At 36.2% G+C, this 27,956-nt stretch overlaps 1 protein-coding gene across 1 annotated transcript; it reads right to left on the bottom strand.

Moving 5' to 3' along the window:
• Positions 1-195: 195 nt before the first annotated feature.
• LOC128209883 (poly [ADP-ribose] polymerase 1-like) lies at positions 196-25,508 on the bottom strand. Its single transcript, XM_052914142.1, has 25 exons — positions 25,332-25,508; positions 21,080-21,100; positions 20,701-20,824; positions 20,160-20,278; positions 18,601-18,740; positions 18,334-18,408; positions 17,272-17,365; positions 16,764-16,880; positions 16,165-16,247; positions 15,544-15,663; positions 14,896-14,997; positions 12,226-12,377; positions 11,769-11,914; positions 11,511-11,583; positions 6,229-6,306; positions 5,813-5,945; positions 5,514-5,712; positions 5,071-5,199; positions 4,688-4,771; positions 4,222-4,383; positions 3,279-3,458; positions 2,819-2,971; positions 2,283-2,410; positions 2,025-2,086; positions 196-1,342 (listed from the first exon to the last, which is right to left on the bottom strand). Exons 1-25 carry the CDS (start codon positions 25,449-25,451, stop codon positions 1,149-1,151), a joined length of 2,988 nt encoding a protein of 995 aa, XP_052770102.1. The 5' UTR covers positions 25,452-25,508; the 3' UTR covers positions 196-1,148.
• Positions 25,509-27,956: the final 2,448 nt, after the last annotated feature.

Raw genomic sequence — 27,956 nt, 5'->3', positions numbered from 1 at the left:
ATTACTATAGGGCACCTGCAAAAAAAATGTATGTGGTAATGCAGTTATTATGTATATTATGTAATTATATATATAAATACGTATGTCATATCAAGGCAAAATATCGAATTGTTATTTAACAGTTAACTTTACATATAGAGTTCCCCCGGGGAGATTTTTTAACGATTGTACTCCACAATATAGAAGGACACAAACTGAACTGTTTTATCTTTTTTTATTCAAAAACATTCTAACGAGAACTCTAATAGGTGATGGTTATGCAAGTAAAAAGTTATTGTGGATAGTCAGATTAAAATCCCCACTTCTACATGCATTCATGCTATTTACATAAAACAAAAACAATAAAAAAACATTACAACAAGATGAAACAAGTTCTTAACAATTTTTGAATTCCTCCAATTCATACATTCCAAAAACTTTAACTCTTACTAATAACAAACACCTAGAATGGCCAGCATTCAAACGATAAAGCAACTTAAATATTACTGAAAAGATGTTTATTGTTAAATTAAATTTAGATGGTTCAACTGACCTTACGCCAAATACAATGATGACATGGTTTAGGATTAAAAAGAAGAGACGTGAACAAAACAATGTATTGAAATCAAGAATCATTCTACTCAATAAACACACATTCCTAATACCCAAACATTCCTTATACCCTTAAAGTAGCAACCACATAAAATGATACAAAATGATGAATCACTTTAATACTAGAGAAATTATACAACAGTGCCATAAACCATTATAATTGGTTGAAAAATGCTTGGTTTTTAACAATGCAATGCATGAAATAAACACAACTAAGCACTATCGCACATCACAAAAATATATGCCAAAAGTAGGACAGATATGTTGGTCATTATGATCGTGTCGGGACATGGGTTGTGCAGACTAATACACTACATAACTATATTGTTTGATCACAACGCAGTTCTCTAAAACAACAACATGTGACCATTACAAAAATGACACACCTAAAGGATTGTATTGGAATTTAAAGGATATATATCAGTAATGGGTTAATTACACATTCTGATTCATGAAGGCTGGATTTCCAATCTGTTAACAGTCTCAAGCCACAATTCCAATGTTTACCAGTAATATGGATTTTAACAGTCTCAAACCATTTGTACAGCTTTCCAGAGTTACCACTTATATTTGAAGTTCATCTTGAACATGTACTTCATGTTGATCTGTGCAGCGTCATACACTATAAACTCATTATACAGTAAACTGGTTTGCCCCTTGTACCCTCCCTGCATGCCCTTCCCCATGGGTATTTCCATACCATCTGGGGTTACATAGGAGCCTGCAGGGTCAGGGCATGTTGACCCAATACCTGAAATGGCAGAAAAAAAATTGTTTGTGATGTTATTATGTAAAATCTAAAGGTCAGTGGTTTCTGTAAATGGAATATTACTCATCAAGTTGACAGTGCTCACCTTACCGCCATGCCAAGTTTGATCTATTTTTAGTGTCATTGGCAGGTTGGTATTCCACTTTCAACCCATGATGAATCTACTCAACAGAATATTGAGCTGCTATCATAAATGATAAAATGAGTTAAGATCAGACAATAAAAAAATATGTTAACTGTGAAAGGCTAAATTTCTTGTTAGTTACATACATACAAATATATATGCCCTTAAAAGCTCATAGGTAAATCCATTTGGTGATTGTTTAAAAAGAAAAGATAATTAGTCTTTGTTAAAGAACTTTGTTCTTCCAATATATTTTTAAATTTGAACCTTAAGCTAAACAAAGAATTTGGTATGGTCTTACTGTCTATAAACAACCCCCACAACACTGGGTCAGCTGTGTTATAATTCAGTAGTGTTCAGTGTGTCAGAGGGATCTCTCTGCCAGAATGTATCTAGCTTAAAACTCACCCCCCTTGTCAGAATGAAACCAAGAATCAATGGAACATGTTGCTTGTTTGGCAGCCACAAACTGCACAACCTACGGTACCATGTATTAATAGCAAATCTAAACCAAGTTTTCAGAAATGCAACCATTCCTACCTTTGCAGCTGTGTTTCCCCTTAGGAAGTTTGTTGACAAATTCTGCTCTGGTACACTCATACCTGCAATCAATTTGTTACACCATTTACAAGTAGAATGCTTTTAATCATTGAAGTTTTCATTCCACATTTCTAACTCTCTAAACATCAGTAGAACCCTTTTTGAGTGGTAAAAAAGCTTGCACTTAATTAGAAAGATTTATACAGACACATTTTCTGACTTGAATAAGTTGCAACAGCTCTAAGCGTTTCTACTTACATATTTCCCAGAGCGACCTCACACAGCATCATGAGGCCCTTGGGTTCCTGTTTGGAGGTGCGGCAGTAGTTGGCACTCTTAGATACCATGTCTGCGAAGTACACGCCCTTCCCAAACATGTAACCAGTCTGAAAGAAAATTGGGTAATCTTCATTCAAACATCACATTACACCCAGTATTCTTTTAAAAAGTGAACGTCTCATTTCTTTTTAATGTGTAAACAAAACTCCCAAACATGTAACCAGTCTGAAAGAAAGTTGGGTAATCTTCATTTTAACATCACAATATTACACTCAGTATTCTTTTAAAAAGTCATATCTTTTAAATGTGTAAACAAAACATTGAAAAACATGCAGCCAGTCTGAAAGAAAGTTGGGCAATCTTCATTCAAAGATCACAATATTACACTCAGTATTCTTTTAAAACATGAACATCTCATTTTTGTTTTGATGTGCAAACAGCACTTTAAGAAAGGGTTGTTTTTCACCAGGAAAACAGGCCCAAGACATTGTCTCATTCAACACTGTTTCACTCACCACAGGTGCCTCTGGTGGGGCAATCCGAAGACCCTGTGACAGAATACCTCCAAAGTTTGTAGTTCGGGAGCCATGCCATAGTAATTGCCTATTGGGCAGGTCCCTGAATGGCTTGTAGCGCCCAAACTCTCCCTCACGCTTTATCTTCCATATCTACAAGAGTGAAACATACAGTCATCTGCTCATTAGAAATAACAGTTACAACCCACAGTAATAACAGCTTACAGAAAACCGGGATGGCAACCATGAATGTTAGCGTTGCAAAGAGTCTCATATAATGCTTTTCCTATAAACATCTCTGAACTGTATTGCACAGGTCATCAGGACGCAGTTGAATGAGCTGTTGACATACAAGCAGGGGATCCTGTGCTCAATCCCTGGATAGATGCATATTAACATAAACACATGAACCATAAATGTTATCATGATGAAGCAAATGAAACATCGTAGGCCAACATACCTCCTCAACATCGAGCTCGTACATGGTGTGGGTGGCACCATGCGTGTTCTTTACATAGGTAACGAGGCGATCATACTCTTCCCCAGGTTCAAGGGGCACAATCTCTGTCTTCAACTTCTTGTAATGGCTGTCGATAGGGTCCTCCCCTTCATCTCCACCCTTCAACATGCTGTATGCAACCTGGTGGAAAACAACATACAGGTAGTTGTTATACATGTATCTCATACATTATGAAAGTTGATCCTAAAATACACAGACACTACCTGTGCACATAATCTACAAATGTTTTGAATATGATACTGGTATCAAGCAATTCTTCATCCATCAAAATGAATAAAGTCAGTTTGAACTGACATCATATGTAGTTCAAATAGTTGAGTATGTGAATCCCAGCCATATTCATGAAACAAGTTTCAACTATTTTTTATTGAGGAAAACCTTTAACGGCAATCTGAAATATAAAACAAATAAATAGTTGCACATGTCTTTTTCATTTTCATTCATTGGATATACAAACAGTTAAGTGGATATAACAGCTCATATACGTCTGTTTAACATATGAAAAACTGATGGAGTTGAATGTAAACAATTTTTTTGACTGTTATCTATAAAGTCAAACATTAAAACATTGTTTATGATACAGAGACATAAAATGATACATTGTTACTTTTCTCTGCAAATAAAAGAATTTTAAAATAGCAGATTTACATTTTTGAAAGAGGTTGGAAACTGAAAAACCTTTTTTTTTTTAAATAACAGGCCAGTTTCAGAGATCAGATTATAGAAATGCCCAATGAATTCGGTCACACATTTTCACAATTTGCATTTTGTCAATAATTGTTTGCGATGCAGCACTTAGTAAGTGGTGCTTAAGAGCCATCGTAGTCTATTTACATTGTAGTTTATACAATTTTTTTGCCTCTGATGTCATTTTAAAACATACCTCAATTTCCAGCAGGTTATCCAGCATTTCTGTCTTTGTCTTGATAATATCAGAGGTGTCCAGCATGGGTGGTTTCTTCATGCCAAAGTCATGAGGAATGAGCGTATAGAAACGATTACTAGCGTCCAGAATCTTAGTTGGCGTACCCTTCTCCTCAACCAGCTTAAAGATGTAACGAAAGATCATTAGTATCTTAAAGATGACTTCTATTCCACTATCTTTTCCAAATTTCACTGAATTTAACCTTAATTCATACATTTCACTGGCTCATCTTCCAAGAACTGGGAGCTTGCAATTGAGTTCCACCAATACTTCAGTATTAAAACAACCACAGCAGTTATTTTTACAAGTTTAATTATCAAGATAATTATCAGACATTTTCACATTTTGAATATTAAAACCATTTATCACCACTAGTGAGGCAGGAATTGCAGATATGGCACAGATAAACACAGCAGTCTCTCACCTTCTGAGCTTCTGTAAGGACGGCATATGCTGACTTGATCTGCTTCTTCGACAACTTTCCCAGGGGCATTTTCTTCAAATCAATCTACATAAACAGAAACAAATTGCTTTTGATTTCTTCATAATCTATTAAATGATGTTCTATACCAATGCAATCTTGGTAAAAAAGCATCTAAACACAACAATTAAAACTTTTACTTTTACTTTTACAAATCAACTCTCTTTGCATCAATATGCATGCAGGAAGCCCCTTAAAAAATTGGGTTCTACACCTCATAACATAAATTGATTTTCAAGTTTGCTAGATGGTCAACGGTCTAAAAACTTATTGAGTTATATGTCTGACCGACTCTAAAGAAAACTTGTCTCAATCCCAGTCTTTACCTCAAATTCCATCATGGCCTTCTTCATGCTCTCCACATCAAAGATCATGCACACGAGGTCCTGGACGGACGGGGGAAGTTTAGACTTGGAACCCTTCATACTGATCTTCTTCACATCACCTGCATCATCCTAAACAAACCTTGCAAGGATTAGAACATTTCAGAGTTCAATCATTCTTATGACTTTTTTTGGTGTACAAGTTTCTGTAGCAGTAATCACAAAATATGTTGTTTGATGGTCATAAGCGTAGATACACTGCTCAACTCTATGGGAATGTTAATTTCAAAAGCTATAACTTACAGGTACAGCTCCTAACCCTATACATACACACATGAAGATCAAAAAAATTATTACATAAAATTCTACAAATCATGAATCTATCTATACAAGATATTTCAAAAAATGACCCATTCCCAACCTTGGCAATAAATGAATAATCATACCGCTCCATAGTCAATATCCAGGGGATAGAACTTGTTGGGGTATTTCTTGAAGTCATTCCTGTCCTCCCAAGCGTTACCTGTCTTCTCACCATACAGCCCCTTGAAGTGCTCGATGGCGTTGGCACGGGAACCAAATCTCTCTACCTTGTTGCCCCCGACTGTTGTGCCCACCCGACCCCAGGCTCGAAACACCCACCACCTGTAACATGTTTAAATGCACCATGCTCATACACATTGAATAATCAGATTCAGTTTATTTAAAGAGTATTTTCAACCATCATTAAAGCATGCTCACTTACAGGGATTTGTTGTCTCCCTCTAGGGCCTGTATCTTGTAGTAAGAGTTAGTTCCCTTGACGACATCGACCAATCCTAGGACAGCATTGTAGATGACGTCCTTATCCTGGATCACATGGGCCTTGTCTGCCACACCTATCAGAGGGATGGGAGGGGGTTATTTGTAGAGGCCTTTTTCTCAATGACAATTTATATAATTTTGACAGCCACTTCTTACAAAACAATGTCCCATTTTACATGAAATGTTAAAATAACATCAGTGAGCCAATCTCAGGAATAAACTTTATTTGCTTGTTAACAACATTTATTCTCCTTTGTTCAGTATCTATTAAAAGTTATAACAGAACTACAAGCATATCGTGATTTTTGAATTTTTATTAACAGATGAGAAATACAGGTGAATCAAGTAAAATCTTACCTGAGTCTGGATCTACAGCTGCACCTCCCTTCACGGTCATCTTCAGCTTGTCAGGCAGATTCTTGGTGAACATGGTCTCTATAAATGGAAATTCAATTCAGTCCAATCTCATTTCAGCACTTCAGAATGCAATCAAATCACTGCAACCAATACAAGAAATATATGCTACAATATAACAAGAGGCGCATGAGGGCCTATGATCTACTGGCATGGTTCTTGTGTTCATTTTCAATCCAGAGCATACAAAATGTATATGTATGGGTAATAGGCAACAAGCATATAGTTCACGTTTTGTGTTTGGGTTAGCTGAAAACGTTGCACGCTCAACATCTGAGGACAGAAAGTGTTGTAAGTTGCATTAACTATTTTAATATGTGCCAAGTCATCTGAGGAAAAAAAATATTTGCTTTCAAAACTGTACTCACGGTCAAAATTTCATTTCTGTAGCTTTAAAATAAAAAAAAGTTGGTCAAAAGGTCAAAGGTCATCCGAGGACAACACTGATGCTCATTTGCAAAACTGCACACATGGTTCAAATTTCATTGCTGTAACTTTAAAATAAACAAGAGCTGTCGTAAGACAGCGCGCTCGACTTCGCCGCTTTGACTAAGAAGTGAATACAATAACAATGTAATATTACCACCTTTGGTCTATTTATGTCAAACCTAACTAAAATTATTCAATACATAAGGTGACTTTGATGCTGCCCTCCCACCACCCGAAAAATGACACAAATCATTCAAATAACTTGATTTCCCATTATGAAAATGTGGTAAAGAATATATAAATATGCCTTTAAAAAAAAAATAAAAAAAAAATAATATATATATAAAAAAAATTCAAGGGCCATGTAGCATAGCCCTCCTACTTGGTAAAAATATGGTTAAGAATGTAAAAATGTCAAAAGAAATTAAAAAAAAATAAAATAAAAATATTCAAGGGACATAATTTGTATTTAGGGTTAAAATGGAGTTATGTTTCTTGTTGTAAGATGGTTGTAAATAATTTTGAATTTTATTAAGTGCATTGAATGAAAGGTATAGAAGTTTTTTTTAATTAAAATCCCAACTTGCCCTTAACTTTTACTTGCCTAAAACTTTAACCTAAGTCAATCAGGGGCCATAACTTGTATTAAGGATATGGAGTTATGTAACCTCATTGGGTGATGGTCCTGAACACTTGTGTGAAGTATTAAGTCAATTGAATGAAGGGTAAAGAAGTTATTAAATAAATATCCCAACTTGCCCTAAAACTTTAACCTAAGTCCATCAGGGGCCATAACTTGTATTAAGGATAATATGGAGTTATGTTAACTTATTGTGTGATGGTCCTGAACAACTGTGTGAAGTATTAAGTCATTTGAACAAAGGGTATATAAGTTATTAATAAATATCCCAATCAGCCCTAAAACTTTAACCCAAGTTCCATAGTCAATCAGGGCCCATAATCTGTGTAAAGAATAATATGGAGTTATCTAACCTCATCATGTGATGGCCCTGATCAACTGTGTGAAGTATTAAGTCAATTAAATGAAGGGTATTGGACTTATAAGTGACTAGAACTGTAAGCCAAAGGCTAACGAATACCCCCCAACCCTTTCCTGTCTAGGTTGTTTGCCCTGGCCTTAGTTATGGTATCATTAGAAAGCACAAGGCAATACATTTATTTAGTTTATTTAGAATACCTATTAATTGGAGACATGATCATGTGATTCCAACCACAATCACAGGGGCAAATGTTCTCACCATGGCTAAAAGTTTGAAAAAGATTCATTCAAAAATGACGAAGGAGTAGGACGAACAAAACTAATTTTACCCAATTTAACTCATTAAGGGGCCACAACTCCACTCAGGATCATGTGACTCCCACCAAATTCATGGAGGCAAAGGTTTACATCATGGCCATTAATATTTGAAAGTTTGAAAAAGATTTGCTCAATAGCTTCAAAGAAGAATCCTGGACAAAGCTAATTTTGCCCAATTTAACTCATTAAGGGGCCACAACTCCACTCAGGATCATGCGACTCTGACCAAATCCACGGAGGCACAGGTTTACATCATGGTCATTAATATTTGAAAGTTTGAAAAAGATTTGTTCAATAACGACAAAGATGAATCCCGGACAAAAAAAAACGGACGGACAGACGGACAGACAGACAGACGGACAGACGGACAACCCGATTCCAGTATACCCCCCCCCAAACTTTGTTTTGGGGGGTATAAAAATCCCAACTTGCCCTAAAACTTTAACTGGACGCCGACTCCGACGCCGGGGTGAGTAATATAGCCCACCTATTCTTCGAATAGTCGAGCTAAAAAAGGAGGTCAAAAGGGGTGGGGCCAGCTGTGGCCCCACAGGCATAATTTCAACTGTTTCGCTAGACGGTCATTGTACGATGCTCCACAACAAATATGAGCCATGTGGTTTGAAACAAGAAGATTTTGAAAATATTTCTTAAATAAGTCTCTAGGAAACTTGTGACCCCCGGGGCAGTGCCAGTTTTGACCCCAGGGGCATAATTTGAACAACCATGGTAGTGGACCACTAAATTATGCCTTATTCAAAATAGCAAGGGTCTGCATAGCTGGTTCAGATAAAAAGATTTTCAAACACCGTAAATGACTGGGTATTAGACGCACTTTTTTTCCTCAGATTTTGATGCAAAAAAATGCCTGCGTATAATACCCAGTAACAATTTTTTGAACTTTTTTTCTGAGGTCAATTTCAAGCCGAGAGTTTGTTTAGATTTATGTAGAAAGGGATGTTACTCGCGTCATATTGATCGAGTATATACGGGTTAAAACGGCAGTTGAAGATCGGGATACGGTATATCGTAAGACGTTTATAATTTCAACAAAAATATTTTTCGATTAAAGTTACCGTAATTCACCTAAGAGTTCTGACACTCTAAATATTTGGACACCCGTAATTATTTCCCAAAATAATTTATTTTGCGTACCTAATTTTCTGACACCCAAGGACATCAATCACAACTTTCATAGTTACCAAGTTTCACAGACGAAGATTATTGATTTTTATCTTTACAATGCCTGGCTAGATTACCTAGCCATATACACCACTGTGACAATTTAATTAGTTACTACCCATCCTAAACGATTTATTGCCTGTTGAAAAGGAAGTGTGATATATTTATTTGAGGATTAAACAAACAACAAGGGCAATCAAGGGATTAAGAAAACATCGACATGGCATGTTTGTAAAACGATCTACCAATAAGCTTTCAAACTTGTACCACACTTATAGACTATATGAAGCAATAATCGTACAGTTATACATTAATCCTGCATAGCAATGTCCATGCTCTCCACGAGATCCTCGTGGGTATAACTGTAAGTTATGTGACGTCACACAGTGTGACTCTTTGATCTGAAGCCGATAGAATGTGTTTATTCAGTTCAGTGCATGTATAAAATGGTGTTTTAATTAACTTCATGAAGGATTTACACTTATAGGCGTAATAAATAAGTTTATGACCATTGATTACTACGGATAAATTAATAAGTGGTAAAAAGCAAACATGAAGAAAAAAGGCAGGTTGAACAAACATGTAAATTAGATGTAAAAATGATAATTTTCTATGTATTCGGAGAGCGAAAATAAAATAAAAATTATGGTGTCCGAACTCTTGTGAATTACGGTATTCAATATTATTTTGAATAATAAATTGAATTAAACAATAATCAAACTTACATATAAAAAAGCAAAGTTGGGCACTGTCAAAATATTTTTTGCATAACATAACTTTTCATTCTCGACAGTATGGTTGTATGGTTTTAAAGATAACCATCGCCATTTTCACGAAAAAAAATTTTTTCGTCACTGTCAACAAACATGGTGGCTGAAAGTGCCGGACGATTTTGACATTTTTTCTATGCGTCTTTTAACCAAAAACATAGATTAAAAGTTTTTTTCTCGGATTTTTCACAGATTTTTTTCCCTGCGTCTAATACCCCCTGTCGTCTTATAACCAGTCATTTACGGCATTCCCAATATAAGTATCCCAAACCGGTGAACACTGGGGCGTGGCCAGTAATGACCCCAGGGGCATAATTTGAACAAACATTCACAAGCAAGTGTGCTTAGATGGATGCGCAAACAAACAAAAAGATTTTCAAACATTTCCCAATTTAAGTATACCAAACCTGTGAACCCTGGGGCGTGGCCAGTTATGACCCCAGGGGCATAATTTGAACAAACATTCACAACCAATTGTGTTTTGATGATTGCGCGAACGACAGACACTTTGGCCAAAAGAGCTAAAGAATGGCCTTTCAACAAGAACAAGGGAGAGTAATTCATAAAATCAACTGCAGAACCAAAAAGCAAGTTGTCTCCCTTTAATCCTAGACTTTACATGTAAACTTGGCTAAAATAGACTTCGCTCATGTAGACTTGGCTAAAAATAAACTTAGCTAAAAATAGCATTTTTTTTACACTTTCAAGGCCCATGATCTAGGCATGCATGGGCGGGTCTGGCTGGTTTTCAAAAGGAACCAAGCTCTGGTGGATATCTAAATACTGTACAAGTTTTATCCTGATACAATCAAAACTGATACCTGTATCGTGTTCACAAGCAATTGTTTACAGATGCACTGACGCACACACATATGACGTACACATTACCATCGCATAAGCTCTTCTGGCCGTTGGCCAGTAGAGCTAAAAATGTTGGTGTACAATGTTATTTCGAGTGTTCTGATTTCATGTTATTATGGGTGGGCCATTATAAAATGGGTTAGCTGGAGCCCTGTCTTCTATCATTGCAACAAGGCAAATACCCATATATACAACAGTTCTAAATACAGAAGTGAAGCTCTTACCCTTCAAATATAAGCACATAAATACATTTCTACTATAAAATCAGTGTCCACCTCGTATCTGTCCGCAGGAAAGGCTTAGGAACCTACGGTCATCAGAAGGGGTTTTGATATGGGAAGTTAGAGTGACAGGCTGGCTGGACTCGTGCACAGCCGGAGTATCTACCTCCATAGCATTTACAGGTTAAATAACAAAAGTTTGAATCAACATTAAAAACAAAATTACTGATCTGCTCTTATTCTTCAAATACAAGTACAATTAGTTCTACACTAATATTGGTGTCCATCTCGTATCTGTCCGCAGGCGGGGCTTGGGAACCTACGGTCATCAGAAGGCGTAATAATATAGGAAGTTTTAGTGACAGGCTGGCTCGGCTCATGCACAGCCCGAGTATCTACCTCCATGTTAAACATGACATGAATTGAATACCAAACTTCACCTACCATCCCTCTTTGAGACACCTTTGCTCTTTCCAATGCTCTTTGTTACAGCCGTCAGGGCTATTCTCTTCTCCGGCTGAATCACAATTTAGCAACACAAATTAAATACAACGCATCATCTTTTATGAAAAGTATCACAATTATATCTTTATTTTTGCTTTTCACCGCTCATGGTGCTTAAAATTGTATGTCTTAAATTTTGGTTTAATCCGTAGGCATTAGGAATGAACATTCTAAGATTTTGAAATCAAGATGACTCACATCTGACCCCCATGTAGCTATGCTGTGTTGAGTGATAAGGAGGGCAGCCCCGCCCTTGGTGACTTTCTCCAGGAATGTCTCATCTACAACATGTACATCCATTGACTCCGCCTCTTTGATAGACTTGCTCTTCTTGTCTACCTCATCTGGAAATAGTCGGTTCATATGTCATCTTGCTTTCTTAAAAGGGGAACGCAATTAACATATCAAATCAATATGGTAAAACTTTTTTATGATAAAAACCTTAAATCAATACAGATCTTTCTTAGTTTTTAATCATGCATTTTGCATCAAATTTGAAAGAAGATTATGGTGGAACATGATGCATAATACACATCTAATCAAACCATGAATTAACATAATGTTATCCTCAATTTCCATAATTTGCCTCACAAATGTTGATTTCAATGACTTCCTGCACTGAACTAATTAAAGAAACAATTCCACACTCTCCTACCTTTAGTGCTGATTACGGCCGTGGTCTTTTTGTCACACTTAGTGACCACAGTCCCACCCATCCTGGTTACCATGGCAACAATCTCCGCCTTGGGCTTGGTGAACTTGCCTGACAGCAAGAACTTCATCCCCTCCAGCGGGTGAAAGTTCACTCTGTCAAATATGGAAATGGTTCATTTGTGGGGTCGAAAATCACAAGAAGTGAAAATGAGAAATTTTATGTGATTTTTTTACTGATTGGACAATGCTAAAATAGAACAAGAGCTGTCACAGTATGTGACGAATGCCCCCGATTGTGACTTTGACCTATGAACAAGATCAGTACATGAAAAGTTGATCTTGCCTTTACATGTCAAATACATATGGCAAGTTATTTTAAATTGCCTCTAAACATAAAAAAATACCACCCATAGTTGACAACCAACACTGTTATGTCCTTATATATGCAGCATTCCATTGTGAATAAACACCCAAGTGTGACCTTGACCTTTGAGAAAGGAACACGGGTCTGTCATGCGACACATCGTCTTGGTATGTGGAACACATGTGGCAAGTTATTTTAAAATCTGTCCATACAAGGGAAAGTTACAGCCCGGACACGACAACTTATACTCTATGTCCTTATATGCAACACTCTGTTGTGAATAAACATCTAAGTGTGACCTTGACCTTAGAGGTAGGGACACGGGTCTTGCACGCGACAAGTCATCTTGGTATGTGGAACACATGTGGCAAGTTATTTTAAAATCTCTCCATACAAGGGAAAGTTACAGCCCGGACACGACAACCTATACTCAATGTCCTTATATGCAGCACTCCATTGTGAATAAACACTAAGTGTGACCTTGACATTAGAGGTAGGGACACGGGTCGTTCACGCGACACGTTGTCTTGGTATGTGGAGCACATGTGGCAAGTTATTTTAAAATCTGTCCATACATGGGAAAGTTACACCCCGGACATGACAACCTATACTCTTATGTCCTATATGCAGCACTCCATTGTGAATAAACACTAAGTGTGACCTTGACCTTTGAGGTAGGGGCACGGGTCTTGCACGCTACACGTCATCTTGGAATGTGGAACACATGTGGCAAGTTATTTTAAAATCTGTCCATACAAGGGAAAGTTACAGCCTGGACACGAGTTATTGAGCCGGACACACGGACGGACGGAAGGACGGACAGACGGACGGTGCGATTTTAATATGCCCACCTTCGGGGGCATAAAGACACATAGAACAAGAGCTGTCATAGAGACAGCGCGCTAGACTATCCCGCCGCTTTTCGGTGTATGGATTGAAAACATTTGGCGAAACATGCATGGATCACTGTTAGATTAGATTTCAATGCAATACATGATGTGCCGAGATATTTACATGAATTGAATTGAAAATATTTGAGGTGGTACACAAACTTTAACGTAAATTCTAAGTCGAAAAAGGGGCATAATTTTTTCAAAATACTTGATAGAGTAACCTCCTCCTGTGTTCAGGTTGGGGGTATAATGGTGAACAAGCGTGCAAAGTTTCAAAGCCAGCTGTCAATGGACTTTGAAAATATTTGAGGTGGTACAAAAACTTTAACATTAATTCTAAGTTGAAAAAGGGGCAAATTTTTTAAAATGCTTGATACGAGTTACCTCCTCCTGTGTACTGGTTGGGGGCATGATGGTGAACAAGTGTGCAATGTTTCAAAGCCATATGTCAATGGACTTTAAAAATATTTGAGGTGATACGCAAACTTTAACATAATTTCTAAGTAGAAAAAGGGGCATAATTTTGTCAAAATATTTGATAGAGTTACCTCATCCTGTGTACAGGGTGGGGGCATGATGGTGAACAAGTGTGCAAATTTCATAGCCAAATGTCAATATCTGAGGTGGTACACAAACTCTTAACAAAAACTTTAACATAAGTGGTTACGCCGACGCTCGGGTGACTAGGATAGCTCTCATTATTCTTCGAATAGTCGAGCTAAAAATTATCAAAGCAGATCTGTGGTTTGGAAAGGGAAGAAAGAAGTTTCTGTCAGTGTGCACCAGTGCTCCAGATAACATTTTGAGGTAAAGAGTCTTTATTCCCTCCTGAGAACCCCTTAACCAGTATTTCCAAGTCGAAAAATAAAGAGCAATCATTTGAAAAATACAGTTATCTAACTTGGTAATTCAAGTAGGTTGTCTCCTTGTATAAAGTCTCAATGCAAGGCATCAAGTAGTTGTTTAGATATTAATCTACTTGTGCTTACATGCAAAACCTTAACCAGAATTTCTATGACAAATAATAAAGGGCAATTATTGCATTAAATGCACGAAAGCAGTTATCTTCCTCAATAAATTAAGAACATTAGATGGTTGGGAGCCCTTGTAAAAAGTTTCAATGCAATACATCTAGTAGTTGCTGAAATATTGACTTAAATGTGGTTACATGCGAAACCTGAAACAGAATTCCTAAGTCTAATAATAAAGGGCAATAATTTGCATTACATTATATATTCAAGATAGAGTTATCTAACTATTAACTAAGTGATACTCAACAGTTCATCAGAATGCATTGGATCTTACAATGCATACTACAACACAGAAATAATTCTTTATTCATTTCACAGTACTTCAGTGCTTAATAACATTGCAGTACAAATATTTGTAAATGAATAGCAATGCAAAGACATACGCGCCATCTACGGAATCCAGCGAAGAGCTGACTGGTCCCTCTGTGGTCCGTGCCGTCACTGCAGGAAACACTCGGTCCCGTTTTACATATTTGTACTTCTTCCTACATAAATGCACATGGTCCTTATCATAACACACTCTAACAATGAGCAAAATGAACAGTATTTTACAGGATTATGAGTATTTACCATAATATATTAATTAAATATGAACTGATCCAACAATTTAAGAAACATACTTTATCAAAGAAATTATTTTATTATATGCTTTTTGGTGGTTTATAGAGATCTATAAGTGAAATAAAATTGATATTTCAATGTTTAAAACAGTGAATGTATCACTTTGGTATTCACCGTTTTGAAATTTTGGACACAATTTCAACGAAGTCATTTCCGAATAGATGTTATGAGTGCATACAAATTGAAAAAAAAATCTAAAAAAGTATAAATAATTGAACTTGACCATAAGTGAAAAGTAAAATTAGTATAAATAACTGAACTGGAGAACACTAAACATGAATATCATACACGTTGCAATGCCACTCACGAAATATATATTTTGGTGCTCACTAGGTGAAATATATTATGCTCTTACACTGAATCAAACAAAAATCCACTTGCTACATTACTCTTAAATACAACAAACATACAAGATTTCTGCATCATGGTATTCTTTGGGTATTTTGAAAGCCTTGCGTTTGGGTGTCATGGTCTTGTGGATACACTTTGTCCACTCTGTCATGTTGCCAGTACATCTGTACCCATCAGCCCTGGAAATAGAAATGAAACAAGATAATGCACCATTGATAACTCAAGTCTGAACATTTAGCGCTTACACATACTTTGTATATATACATATTAGTAACTTTTGTTATTAATTATTGTGTTTGCATAACTTTCAGTTATGCACTCTTTGCCATGTTTTTTTTGTACTCAGTAATGCACTCAAACGATCAGCTAGCATGATAAATCCTTCCATTATCTTACTTTAGTGTTTATGATCATGTCCCACCAGAAGGATTGCAAGATGAGAAGGGATTGAATCATTAAAAACAACCTTTGGCAAAAAATTAAGGCCAAATTTCCTTCAAACATTTATTGACATGGGCACTGGCTTATACAGAGACAGTCACCTCAACAGAATGTTATCATTTATTCTTGCTTTTGCTTTACTACACCTTTAGTTTGACAGCCAGGTTGCTCCCAAAAAATGCTGATTTAATGGCTAAGTAAAGCAAAAATAAACAATAAGAATTACTTATTCTACTCACATGTACACAAGCTGACCATCCTTACACTCGGGACACTTCTCAATGGCCCCGAATGCCATACAGTCTGCTACACGGTCCAGCAGCTGAAAAATATGGTAGCAGTAAGTTCAACAGTTTTAAATGATACTTTTATTCAATGGTATTAGTATTTCTAGATACGGTTAAACACCGTTGGCTCGATTACATTGTTGACCAATTTCTTTCTACTGAAGGTAAGCATTCCCGCTTGGCTCCAATTTCCAGAGGCTCAAGGTATTTTCGTTGGTCCCATGGAGATCGAGCCAACGAGGTTTGACTTTAGTTTTTAAGTAACAGCTTCGGCAAAATAGTAAATTTCTACACCAGTTATACCACTGTCATTTTTGAGAAAAAACAGATTTATTTTCAGCAAAATATCTAGTCCATATATCAGATACCAATGATCAATGACTACACAATAACTTCAATATGGTTATTTGTACTCACTCGACTACATGTTCCATTTGTTTCATCTAAACAATAACCATCCCTTACGTTAACACTATTGGGACAACTGTACTAGCTGTGCAAGTGAAAGTTAGAACTTTCAACCACTATATGGAAAGAAATGAAGTGTAAACCTTGCTCTCTCCGGCGGGAATGTCCTGTTTATTGAGCTCCAATAGCAATTTGAGGGCTGAATTGTTGACTTCCCGCTGGAGGCCATCTCGAAACTTCCATAACAGCTGACTCTGTTCCTGAATACATAGTAAACACATATAAACAATAAATGACAAAAGCGATTTCCATGGCTAAGGAACTTGATCAAGATATTATGGTCACAAACATGTGTTTAAAGTTTGGTGAGGATTGGACAAACGGTTTTCAAGAATTAGATCGGAAACAATCTTCGGGACGTACGTACGTACAGACAGACAGACGTACGTACAAGGGACAAGGGCAACCCTATATGCCGCCACTTTGTGGGGGCATAAAAATGTGCCACCCCCATGGATGCAGCCAGTTGTTTAAGCAGACACAGCTATGGTGTCATACTTCCTGCCAGGTTACATTGACAATATTATCTGGTTCATTCCTTTATGTTTTTCCTGAAATGTGTATTGTAACACATCTGAATGGAGTACTGACCTTGAGAGCCTTCTCCTCCGCTGTCTCTTCCTGTTTCTTCTTCTTCCCACCAGAACCCTGCGCCTCCTCACCCTTCCTCTTTTTACCTGCAGCACTGAAAACACAAAATAAGTCAACTTAATTTAGCAACCTCCATGTCATTGACTGTTACTTCAAAATAGCATTGACAAATCACCTGCCATACCACAGATGTCCATCCTTTTATCTTTTTTTGTCATTTGTGTTCTTTAATCATGCTACTGATTCTATACTAATTGGGTTATACAGTGGAAACTCACTAAACCGGACAAGGTCCAGACTGGGCAAGATTTCCGGTTTAGTGAGGATTCCGGTTTAGTGAGGATTTGATGTACGGAGTAAGTTTACTCAAAATATTAACTGAGATAACCTTTAAAGGGAAGTTGACGTTTAGACGGAGGTTGAGACATGATTAAAGCACATGCAAAAGTGATAATCATAATTAAACATTTCTGCGTTTTTATAATCATCTTTTTTTCAAAGTCTTAAAATAAAACAACTCGCGTAATAATTTAATGCTTGTTAAGTATGTTTGATAGTTTAATTAACGCACCGCTCTAATTTGATTCAATCATAGAAACAACCCTCCAAAATGATCACTTAATAACCGTTTCTGGTTCTTTATTTTCTGCAACAAACAAATTAATGTTTCAATCAATTTCCTTTTCACAAGTTTGATTATCGCGCGGCAGTCAATCCACAGCGCAATCATCATTACTGATTATCAAGTTAACACAACATCACAGGTGCAATATTTAACGACGCACCGGCTGTCAAAACAAAGTGACAAAGTGACACGCGATTCGCGAATTCCTAATACACAAAATCATTTTGACATGTTTGAACAAATATACGTCCGCTTTTGTGAGGTTAAATAACGTTGACAAGTAACAAATTTTCTTGAAAATAGAAGGGGAAAACCGGGACTCTGAAAAAAGTCCGGTATCCCGAGGATTCCGGTTTAGTGAGTTTCCACTGTATTACATTTCAATATTCTTTCTTAAAATCAACTAACAGCTAGTTTGCTAAAGTAAGTTTTAATACCTTTTTTCACCCTTTCCCAGCTTCTCTATCAGCGTGTCCTTATCTTCCTTCTTAAGACCTTGAAATCCTTTTATCCTGAAGCAGATTTTTTTTTTTAAAGTGAAGATTTATCTTTTTATGTAGAAGTACAATGTTAGCATCAAATTAAGAACACCTTATGCATGAAAATGCTGTTACAAGCTGTATTTTACTAGATAATTGGATAAACAAAGACAAACTTGTCCATTAAGCCATGATGTCATGATGATGACAGCTGATAAGCCATACTTGTCTGGGTTCATGTCTGTAGAGAAGCCAAGCTCATCACGATTGTCCACAAAACAGTCTACATGGTGCCACAAGTCTACTGGTCCATACATCACCGCACGCTGACTTTCATAGTCCTTCTTTGATATTCGCACTTCACCCTTCAAATACATATGTATCATTATTATCTTTAGCATAAAATACATGGGTGAAAGTTGCAAATTTTCAAAATACTGAAAAATTAAGCTGGGGGCCGCAGGGCAAAGCCCTGGCCAGGGGTCCAAGGGGCCGGAGGCCCCCGGAAGCGCCAGAAATTTAGCATTTTAAAACACATTTCAAAGCCTTTCCTGTCTTTTAATCAAATCTATGCTGTATATTTATAATATTTCTGGCAGCTTTTGTCAACATACATGTACATAAGGCCCCTGACAGAAATATCCCTCAATACTTCAATTCTTGCTCATTAATCAAGAATTCATTTAACTCTGTAACTCATTCAATAAAAGTTAAAAAATGAAAAGCAGAATACATTTAAAGATTTATATTGAATGGTAAAACACCAATCGGACCATTTCACACCCTTCGAATCAACTTTTGACAGCCATTGCCACATCCATTTGTTTTTCGCAGGCTGTTCAAGCTCTTTAGTATTATACCCTGGGGGTACAAACTTCATTGTTCGATTTTGACAGCAGTATTTCGATTTATTTGATTGTTTATTTTTGCCTCCAATTTGCGGTGTGTCGTAAAAGTCGTAAAGGATACTGACCATAAATATTCGGCGAAAACCGGCTTTTTCCGCCATCCAAGTTTTTGTTGGCGCGGAAACTGCCGAGGTTATTCGGAGAACATTGGAATGACTATGCTTTTTTACAAAAAGAAACGACTATTTTCGGAAACGTTCGGCTGATATCGCCGACAGTATTTTACCACTTATGACAACGCTATTTATAGACCGAAATTGGGAAACCAGAAAATTTAACTTTGTTTTATCTTCGATTTTGAGTAGATCGCGATGATTATGATGGGGTTTGGGGTACCCCCTCCACCCCCCTGAAAAACTCCACGGATTTACACGATTTAGAAAAATGACCCCTGAGAAGACCGAAAATACGGAATTCCGTATTAATACGGAAAACTTTCACCCATGAAAATATTGTTTTTAAAATATACTAGGTAAGACTTTAATTCTTGGTTATTTTGGATTTGAAAAAGCAACTTGAACTGTAGAATGGATTTGTACCAACAATAACAAAACTGAAAGCACATTTCTTCATTGTCAGTTTGTAAATAACAAGTGCAGTCTCCACCAAGTATCTTAAGTCTACTTTGAATAACAGTCAAAATACGAATATGTATACTGGTTAGGTCCCAATTTGTTTGGCTCAAAGTAGGCTGACCTTTTGGATAAAATAAGTCATTAACTTTATCACAGTTCAATCCATTAAGACTGCAACAACAATTTTTATTCTAAATTGAGGCTTTGGCCTTTTGACTGAAAGTCTGGTGGTGCCATACGTTTTAGCCTATACAGATACACTAACAGATACAAAGATAAAAACAAACAGTCCCACACACACCTTGGCAATTTTGTCCTCACATCCCCGGCACTTGGCGGCCCCAGACTTGGCATACTCAGTGGTAAAGTCAGAGACTGGTATGCCACTGGTTCCTGCATCCCCAGCTGCCCCACCCTCACCTACAGGCAATAAAAGAACTTAGCTATAGCCCACGGCTATCACATGGTCCTGCATACATATTGGTTTAAAATAAGGAGTGCATACATGGAGTCCAGCCAGTTTTAACTTGAATTTGTGTTTCCAACTTGGTTGAAATTGGTGTTTATGCTTGTTTTGATCATAAATTTTCCTTGGTGCTTTGTTTGTCTGTTAGTGTTTGTTGCTTTAACATAATGAGATTGTGTACTTTCTTTCTCATACTTTTTATTCTTCAGTTTTTCTTGACGTTTTCTTTAAAATATTAACGTTAATAGAGCAAACAGATGCTTGTTTTTCTACAGGGGCGGAAATGTAATACTTATACAAATCATTCCCATTACAATTTTTTTAAACAATACCTTTCATATTTGAGTACTTATAATGTTCAAAATTTATGCTTTACCTCCAAGTTGCTCCTTGATTTTCTGCTGATCTTCCCATCGAAGGCCATCATAGCCGTAGATTTCATGGGTGCCACCGCAGCGAGCTCGTTTCCAAAAACATTTGAAATGAAACCAGTTTGGAATCTGCAAACAAAAAATGGGGGAAATAAAAAATCTTTTATCATACTTGCTTTTTGGGTTTATATCATCATTCTAAGAATACTTTATTTCTAAATAAAAACAAAGATTACAATGCAGATAATGTATTGTGTTAATCAGTAAACGCATCTTTATGTATAAGGACTTATCCAGAACTTATCAGTTGAACTTTTTCATAGAATTAGAAAGGTACATTAATAGAACATCCTCTATGACAAACCAAACTTTAAAAAGACTTACCTTCCCATCGAACATAGGTGACTGAAAAGAAAAACAGATAAATAATAATTAATAATCAAGTTCCAATTGATGAAATCAAAATTTATGACTAAAAACAATCAGATTGGCCTATATCCGACCCATTCATATTTGTCTATAGGAAAATATTAAAAAGAACAGTTTGATTACTAAAAAATAGTAGAAGAAGCAGTAAACTAAAAGGAAAACATCTTCTTCATATTTCTCTCAATAATAATGTCAGAGCCGGAGTTAAGGTCATTCAATGCTCAGTGGGTCAAATAACATTCTTGCACTATGATATAATATACAGATATTTAAGTATAAAGGCTGTTTATAATTGCAGTCAAACTGAATGTTCACTGAATGTTCATTTACTGACATCAAAGATAATACTGATGGTTAAATAAAAATAGATTGTTTCAATATTACTCTAATACCAATTGATAATATGTGGATAGTTGTATTTTAGTTGTGTCTGGTAGAGAGACTCATATGTCTACCTCACCCCCTCCAAGACCCACCCTAGCTCCACAATACAAAATTATTTCCAGCACCTCCGAATGTCTATCTAAAGAGTCTTGTTTGAATATAATCTCATGTTCAACTAAGTCAATCATAATTTTGCAGCCAAAGCCTAAATCAAAACAAAAACTCATAAGTGAATTCATTTATTCTATAAATATTATTTTTGCTAAAACCCCCCATTTAAGATCTCCTTGAATATAGATAGCCATTCATACATAAACAGAAATGCACAAACCTCTCTTGTTATAAAGGCATATTTGTATCTGTACAGTTATATGTTTTGCACTATTTCTTGGAATTCTTTAGAGGAATGACGGTGCTGTTGGTGTTTCATGTGCACAATTAGTGAACAAATTGACACATGATGAAACCACTATCTACCCCACTCCCATTTTATTACCGCTAAGAATATCCATTTACGCTTCAAATGTTCTTTTGAAATAAATACAAGAAATAATTTTATTCATTTCTAACAAGTTATTGACAGGATCCGTAGTATCAAGAAAACAATTACAGCAGCCCTGAACTCTCATTATTGTAGCTTCCTCTGATATGTTCAATTACTACTCATGTTTTCCTTATTTATATCGTAATTGATAAATCATAACAATTTTCATGGAAAAGAGTAATTAATGCAAACACAATTTAGATACGTTCTCTGAATTTGACCAAACAAACATGGCAGTGTTCAGCGTATTGAAGTTTCATCGAAAATGGTGTTATTTAACTGAACCATCAACGACCAAAATATTCCAAACACTTTATACCATTTTATACATGACCACAAGCTACAAATTTTACAGAATTTGGCACACTTGATAAACAATCAAAACATGTAAGTGTTTCATGTTATCTGAACATGTTTGTTTTATACATAATCAGTCATCAAAATTAGTCTTTTGGATGAACAAGCCTGAATACATATACTTCTGCTAGGAATAGCATTTTAAAGAAGCCCTGCGGTATAAAACCCAGAAATTGAGCAAGCCCAGAAACCATTTTACCAGTGCATTTCACCTTGCAGGCTTGTGCTAATTTCGACCACTGCATAATGACAAACAAATACGTGTTTGATAGTAGGCATTAATTTTTACATAGTAATAATAAAAGATTATTTCAAAATTGTTGCGCATTGATTCTTCTTACAAGGAATCCGCTTGCTACTTTCAGCTCGCTGGTGGACGCCTCGAGTCTGCCATGCTCATAAAATAGTCAGGACTTTACATTGCAGGTCAACTACTCATTAATATACCTTCATTATTTGACGACTGTTAATAATAGTTAGGTGCATTTCATATTTAAAAAGTATACAAGGTGCAATTTTGAACTGTTTATACATACATGCCATATTTTCTGGAGACCATTCAGGGGGATTTGTTCAGAAAGGCTGAAAATTCAGGGGGATTTTGGTAGTATTCAGGGGGATTTTTTAGAAGGTCTAATTTGGCAAAATTTCAAAGTATTTTAAGACGCAAGTACGAAAAAAAAAACAAATTGCCATATTTTTGAAAGGCTCCCCAGGGGATTTTGTCCAGAATTCAAGGGGATTTGGGTCACAATACCAGAGGCTTTTCATCATTGCCATGTAGCGCTATGGCGCACGTGCCAATTCACCTTGTTTACCCCTTTTTCAAGCAGTTCAACAATATTTTTATGAGACACAGCCATTTGCATAATAAAAGCACTCACAATACTTACAAAATACAATACTTCATAGAAAAATATATTTCAGAAACAATTTAATGGGCTTACCATCCTCTTAAATTGGATAATGGAACAAATTATCAATATTTTTCATTTCAATTCCCAAATGTTCATATTTGTTTGCTTTTGATCAAAAGCAAATGCATAATTTTTTATATAAGTTCATAAACATATCTCCTTTTGGCATTCATCAAAAAATAAAAACATCAACACCATAAAAAATAAATACTTGTCATTTCATCCGAATTGTCTACTTTCAGTTTCTCTTCTGAAGTTCTGTTATTTTCTGATATTTGCGATGAAGGTCAATGTCATGTATGTAAACATTTATGTGAGGCATATGATAACAAAGAACAGCATTGTCTATTAGTTATTTTAATCCTTTTCTTCACCGAATAATTTACTGTCACCTTTAAATTATTAATCCTTTTGATCCCAACGACACATGTTTTGAAGAACTTTTTAATTTGTTACATCCTCCCTGATTGGATAAAAATTATAGTTAAACCAATGAAAATCGACCTTTTATCTGACCAGTCTAATTTACATTTCTTTCGCAAATTCTGTCAGCTTCAATCAGAACAATGCATGAAATGTGCCTTGCTGATGTATTAAGGCCAAAAAAAAAAATAGGTTCGTTTCCGGTCTCCTTCCCAAAAAAAAGAGGGTAGGTAGGTAGGCATTTTTTTTTTTTTTTTTTTTTTGGGGGGGGGGGGAAGTGATCTAGAATAGAAGGCGGCTGACTTTTATTCAAAAACAACCATATTAACTGCGTATGAGACAATTTTAAAAGGTACTAAAGCATAAAATGTAAATACAAGTCCATTCATTTATTAAGAACTGTATAATGTGTATTAATTATAATGTATAGATATACATTTTCTAGAATATAAATGCATGTATTGTTGAACATGTTTGTCTGTATGACAGATGTCGAAAAAGAGTGCCTCAGATTTGTCAATTTTTCATATTTACCAATTTCACATTTGTGCTATAATGCTATTCTTATATTTGATAGAATATTAAAATTCCAAACATTGACAGAAGCTGTTTTTGTCACTTCAATGATCTCCGAAGTACACCTGACCCGTGTTCACAAAGCGTTTCCATTCTCAACTTAATTAAGAGTATGAAACTTAATTTCTTATTTAAATCTCAAAAATATGTTTAGTACTAAATTTAAGACACTAACTATTTGAAAGTGATAATTAGGTACTGGTTATCTGACTTATTTGGAGTTTAAACCTGAGGTTTGGTAACACTGATATCAAAATTTCATACTCAAACTCAATTGAGATCCATAAATGTTTTGTGAACACATGCCAGTTCTAATTACACATCCACAAGCTGGCTACTTCACTTTATGCTGAGAAAAATCAACATTTTTCTCAAAAAATGTTCATGGAATGGTATGACCTGCTGTGATATGACAGAATATAGTACTTAATACTATATCACTTCAAGTTCTCACAGAAGACTACAAAGTGAAAATGGTGTTTTTATATTTATAATTCAAAACATGAAATTCAAATAGGTGTTGTTAAAACACACCATCAGTTGATAATCCAATTAAGCTTAAGGACAAGACGGGCAATATAACTGTAAACAGGCTAATATAATTAAACCCTTTGATAAATTTGCGTAATTTTAAACACTTTTTTTTATTCCAAGGGATATTCATCCCACTCCGGGAGACCGGGAGATGGGTCGAAATTCCGTGGGGATTTTTTCCACCACCGGGGGATATGGCATGTATGTTTGTAGTACGTTCAACCAATTATATTGATTTTACCTTTTTTAGGACAGAAAAAGGACTTTATAAGTGCCTTACCTCATTTAAAAAAAACATGAAACAAATCATATAAAATCCAGTTAAAGTCGGATCTTTCTCAAATAAAAAGTGTTTGCATTCTTATGCCTGGAATAAAATGAAAATGCATCAACATTGTTAATGTCAGAATTGATTAAAAAAAAATATTGGTACATGCATGTTTTTAACTAGAAAACAACAACGCCTCTTTACCTGCACCATTATAGCTAGCCTCAAGCTATCCTGCGTGATGCCACCTTTACAGGCTTTGCAGGACGCTCGACTACTTTTTGCATATTCAGCTTTGAACCCCAAATCGGAGTGATCACCCATTTTTTAATGCAAAATTATGCGTTGTTAGCAAAAAATGTAAAAATGTCCAGCAAAATATGGCGGGAGATAATGCAGACTGGTTCACAATAATTCTTGAGCAAATTATCAACATATTATGCTATTAAATATTCAGTCAATCGACCAGAAAGGTGTAGAGTGCGGATCCTTGCATCAACCAATCTCACGCAGTGATCTCGCTGTATATATTTCGAAGACATATCAATATTATAAAGAAATAAGAATTTGAAACTTTGATGCTTGGTGTCGGTCGTCCTTCTTGCAAAGTGGAACTACCGAGGCATCCCGCCAGTCATATTCACTTTTGCTAAGGCTGTGGCTAATTACGTATGTATGTAGCAGATGCTGCAATATATATACTTATGTGAAAAACTACAGAAACAAGCTCAGTAGCCAAAAGTATAAAGATAAACCCCGTTTAATGTCATAGGGTAAACGCCAAAGACATAGAACACACAAAAATAAAAAATAAATCAGAAAACAAGAAACATGGATTAACAGCACAAAACTCCACAAACAACACAGTGCATATATACTTAAATAACTTAAATAATCTCAACTTAAATAATGACGAAGGCATGACGCTCATCAGCGTCAGTGGCTTTATTTGTCGTAATGTTCATCAGCAGCTTGTAAGCACTATTACATTGAACTGAAATGTTTGGCATAGATGGTATACTAGTATTGCTCTGTCCCTGAAATGTTTGGCATAGATGGTATACTAGTATTGCTCTGTCCCTGAAATGTTTGGCATAGATGGTATACTAGTATTGCTCTGTCCCATGTCTGGAGTGTTGCTGGTGTCTTCGTGGGTAAATACAGAGAGAAACTGTTCGTTTAGAATATTTGCCCTGGCTGCATTGCTGTTCTGGAGGAAACCATCCTTGTTTTTTCAAAGATGCAACACCGGTAGTTTCCAGTCTCTTGCTTTTGACGAAGGCCCGAAAGTCGTTAAATTTGCTTATAAGTTTTTTGCTGACTCAGTGACTGCATGTATCCGCAAGGTATTGTAACGGTCCGCTGTAGGCGGCGGATGTGCGTTCAAAGTATAACATTCCGTTATATAGACGGTAGTACGTTCATAGTACGTATGTTTACTTGGTTGGAAATATGCAAATTAGCAAAACCCGGGCTTTGTGTGGATTGAGAGTTTACTGTATATAAAGTCCAGCGGACCCCTTCAGGGTCGAACATGCTTTTCTCTGAAGGGATCTGTTGGCCTTGTTGGCCTCGCACGTTACAGTGTTTCTTGTTGGCCTAACACTTTTGGTATTGGACTTCTTTCTGTAACCTCTTGTACCTGTCTTGGTCTCGTTTCTTGTTTGTTCTTCTCGCTGTTTTCTTCAGGTGCTTCTCTTATTTCGGTGTCCATTCATGGACTGCTATGCCGTGATATTGTCATTTTTGAATGGATATGCTTTTCAATGGCTGTGTGCATAATGGTCTTTAACCTTGACTTTCCATGGAGGAGTCATTCATGTTGAATATGTTTGCCGGTCTGATAAATCATCCCTTATAGCTTGGATATATTCTTTTTTTGTGAAAGTATTTTCGCTCTTGGCCATTATGGACGTCTAGCACTGAAAGTTGTATCGAACATGCGAATGTCGTTCACGGTTGCCATTAGAGGGCTTAGGCTTTGTATCGATCGTTGTTTGAAGCTAGGATGTTTTGTGAGTGTTAAATCCAGAGTGAGTTTAACCCACATTTAAGAAAAGTGTTTATGTATGAGGCCTAAAAAAAAAATATGTCTGTTTCCTGTAACCCGACCGACCGTAATTTTTTACCGCCGACCGCAATTTTTTTATGCCCCAAAATTCGAAAAGTCAGATTTTAAGCGATCTCTGGCCTATGATGACAACGATAATTTAAATATTTTGGTAGTGTCCGAATCGTTGCATACAACGATAATTTAAATATTTTGGTAGTGTCCGAATCGTTGCATAGTTACAAACGTTTCCGGTTTGGCAAGTTGAAACAATGGCAAAAACCTTAATGGCTGTGACATTAAACTGCAGGGCTTTCAATTGACCCGAGCTCCCGGGTTTTGACGCACAGGAATCGTAAATGACCCGAAATCAACGCATCATCCATTTATAATATGCATCAGTTTTGACACGGGATATTTCGGTGTGAGAGTCGGTATCATCTGAAAGGAGCCTCAATGCATGATCTGAATGTTTGTTTAACCCGCAAGAGCAATTTACACCCGAAGTGACAAGTGATTATCGATCTGGAATCTGATCGGTAACCTTGTCAATTAGCAGCACTCAAACTCAATGACGTAATATTAACTCCGCCCATTATGCAAATTAACGGATACCTTCCGCTTTTTCGCTATGTGCAATGGTTTTGAAAAACAACAATGCTAGGATATATTTTGTTCATTTATTTTAAGTTTTTTTTTATTATATCTCCAGTTAATTAAAAAATATTCTTATAAGTTTTTAATGAGTTAACAGAAAAATAAACATATTTCATACCACA

Source organism: Mya arenaria, chromosome 11 (genome assembly GCF_026914265.1).
Source record: "Mya arenaria isolate MELC-2E11 chromosome 11, ASM2691426v1".
Taxonomy (NCBI): domain Eukaryota; kingdom Metazoa; phylum Mollusca; class Bivalvia; order Myida; family Myidae; genus Mya; species Mya arenaria.
The sequence above is the reverse complement of the archived record's forward strand: the minus strand, read 5'-3'. Positions and strand labels throughout refer to the sequence as shown.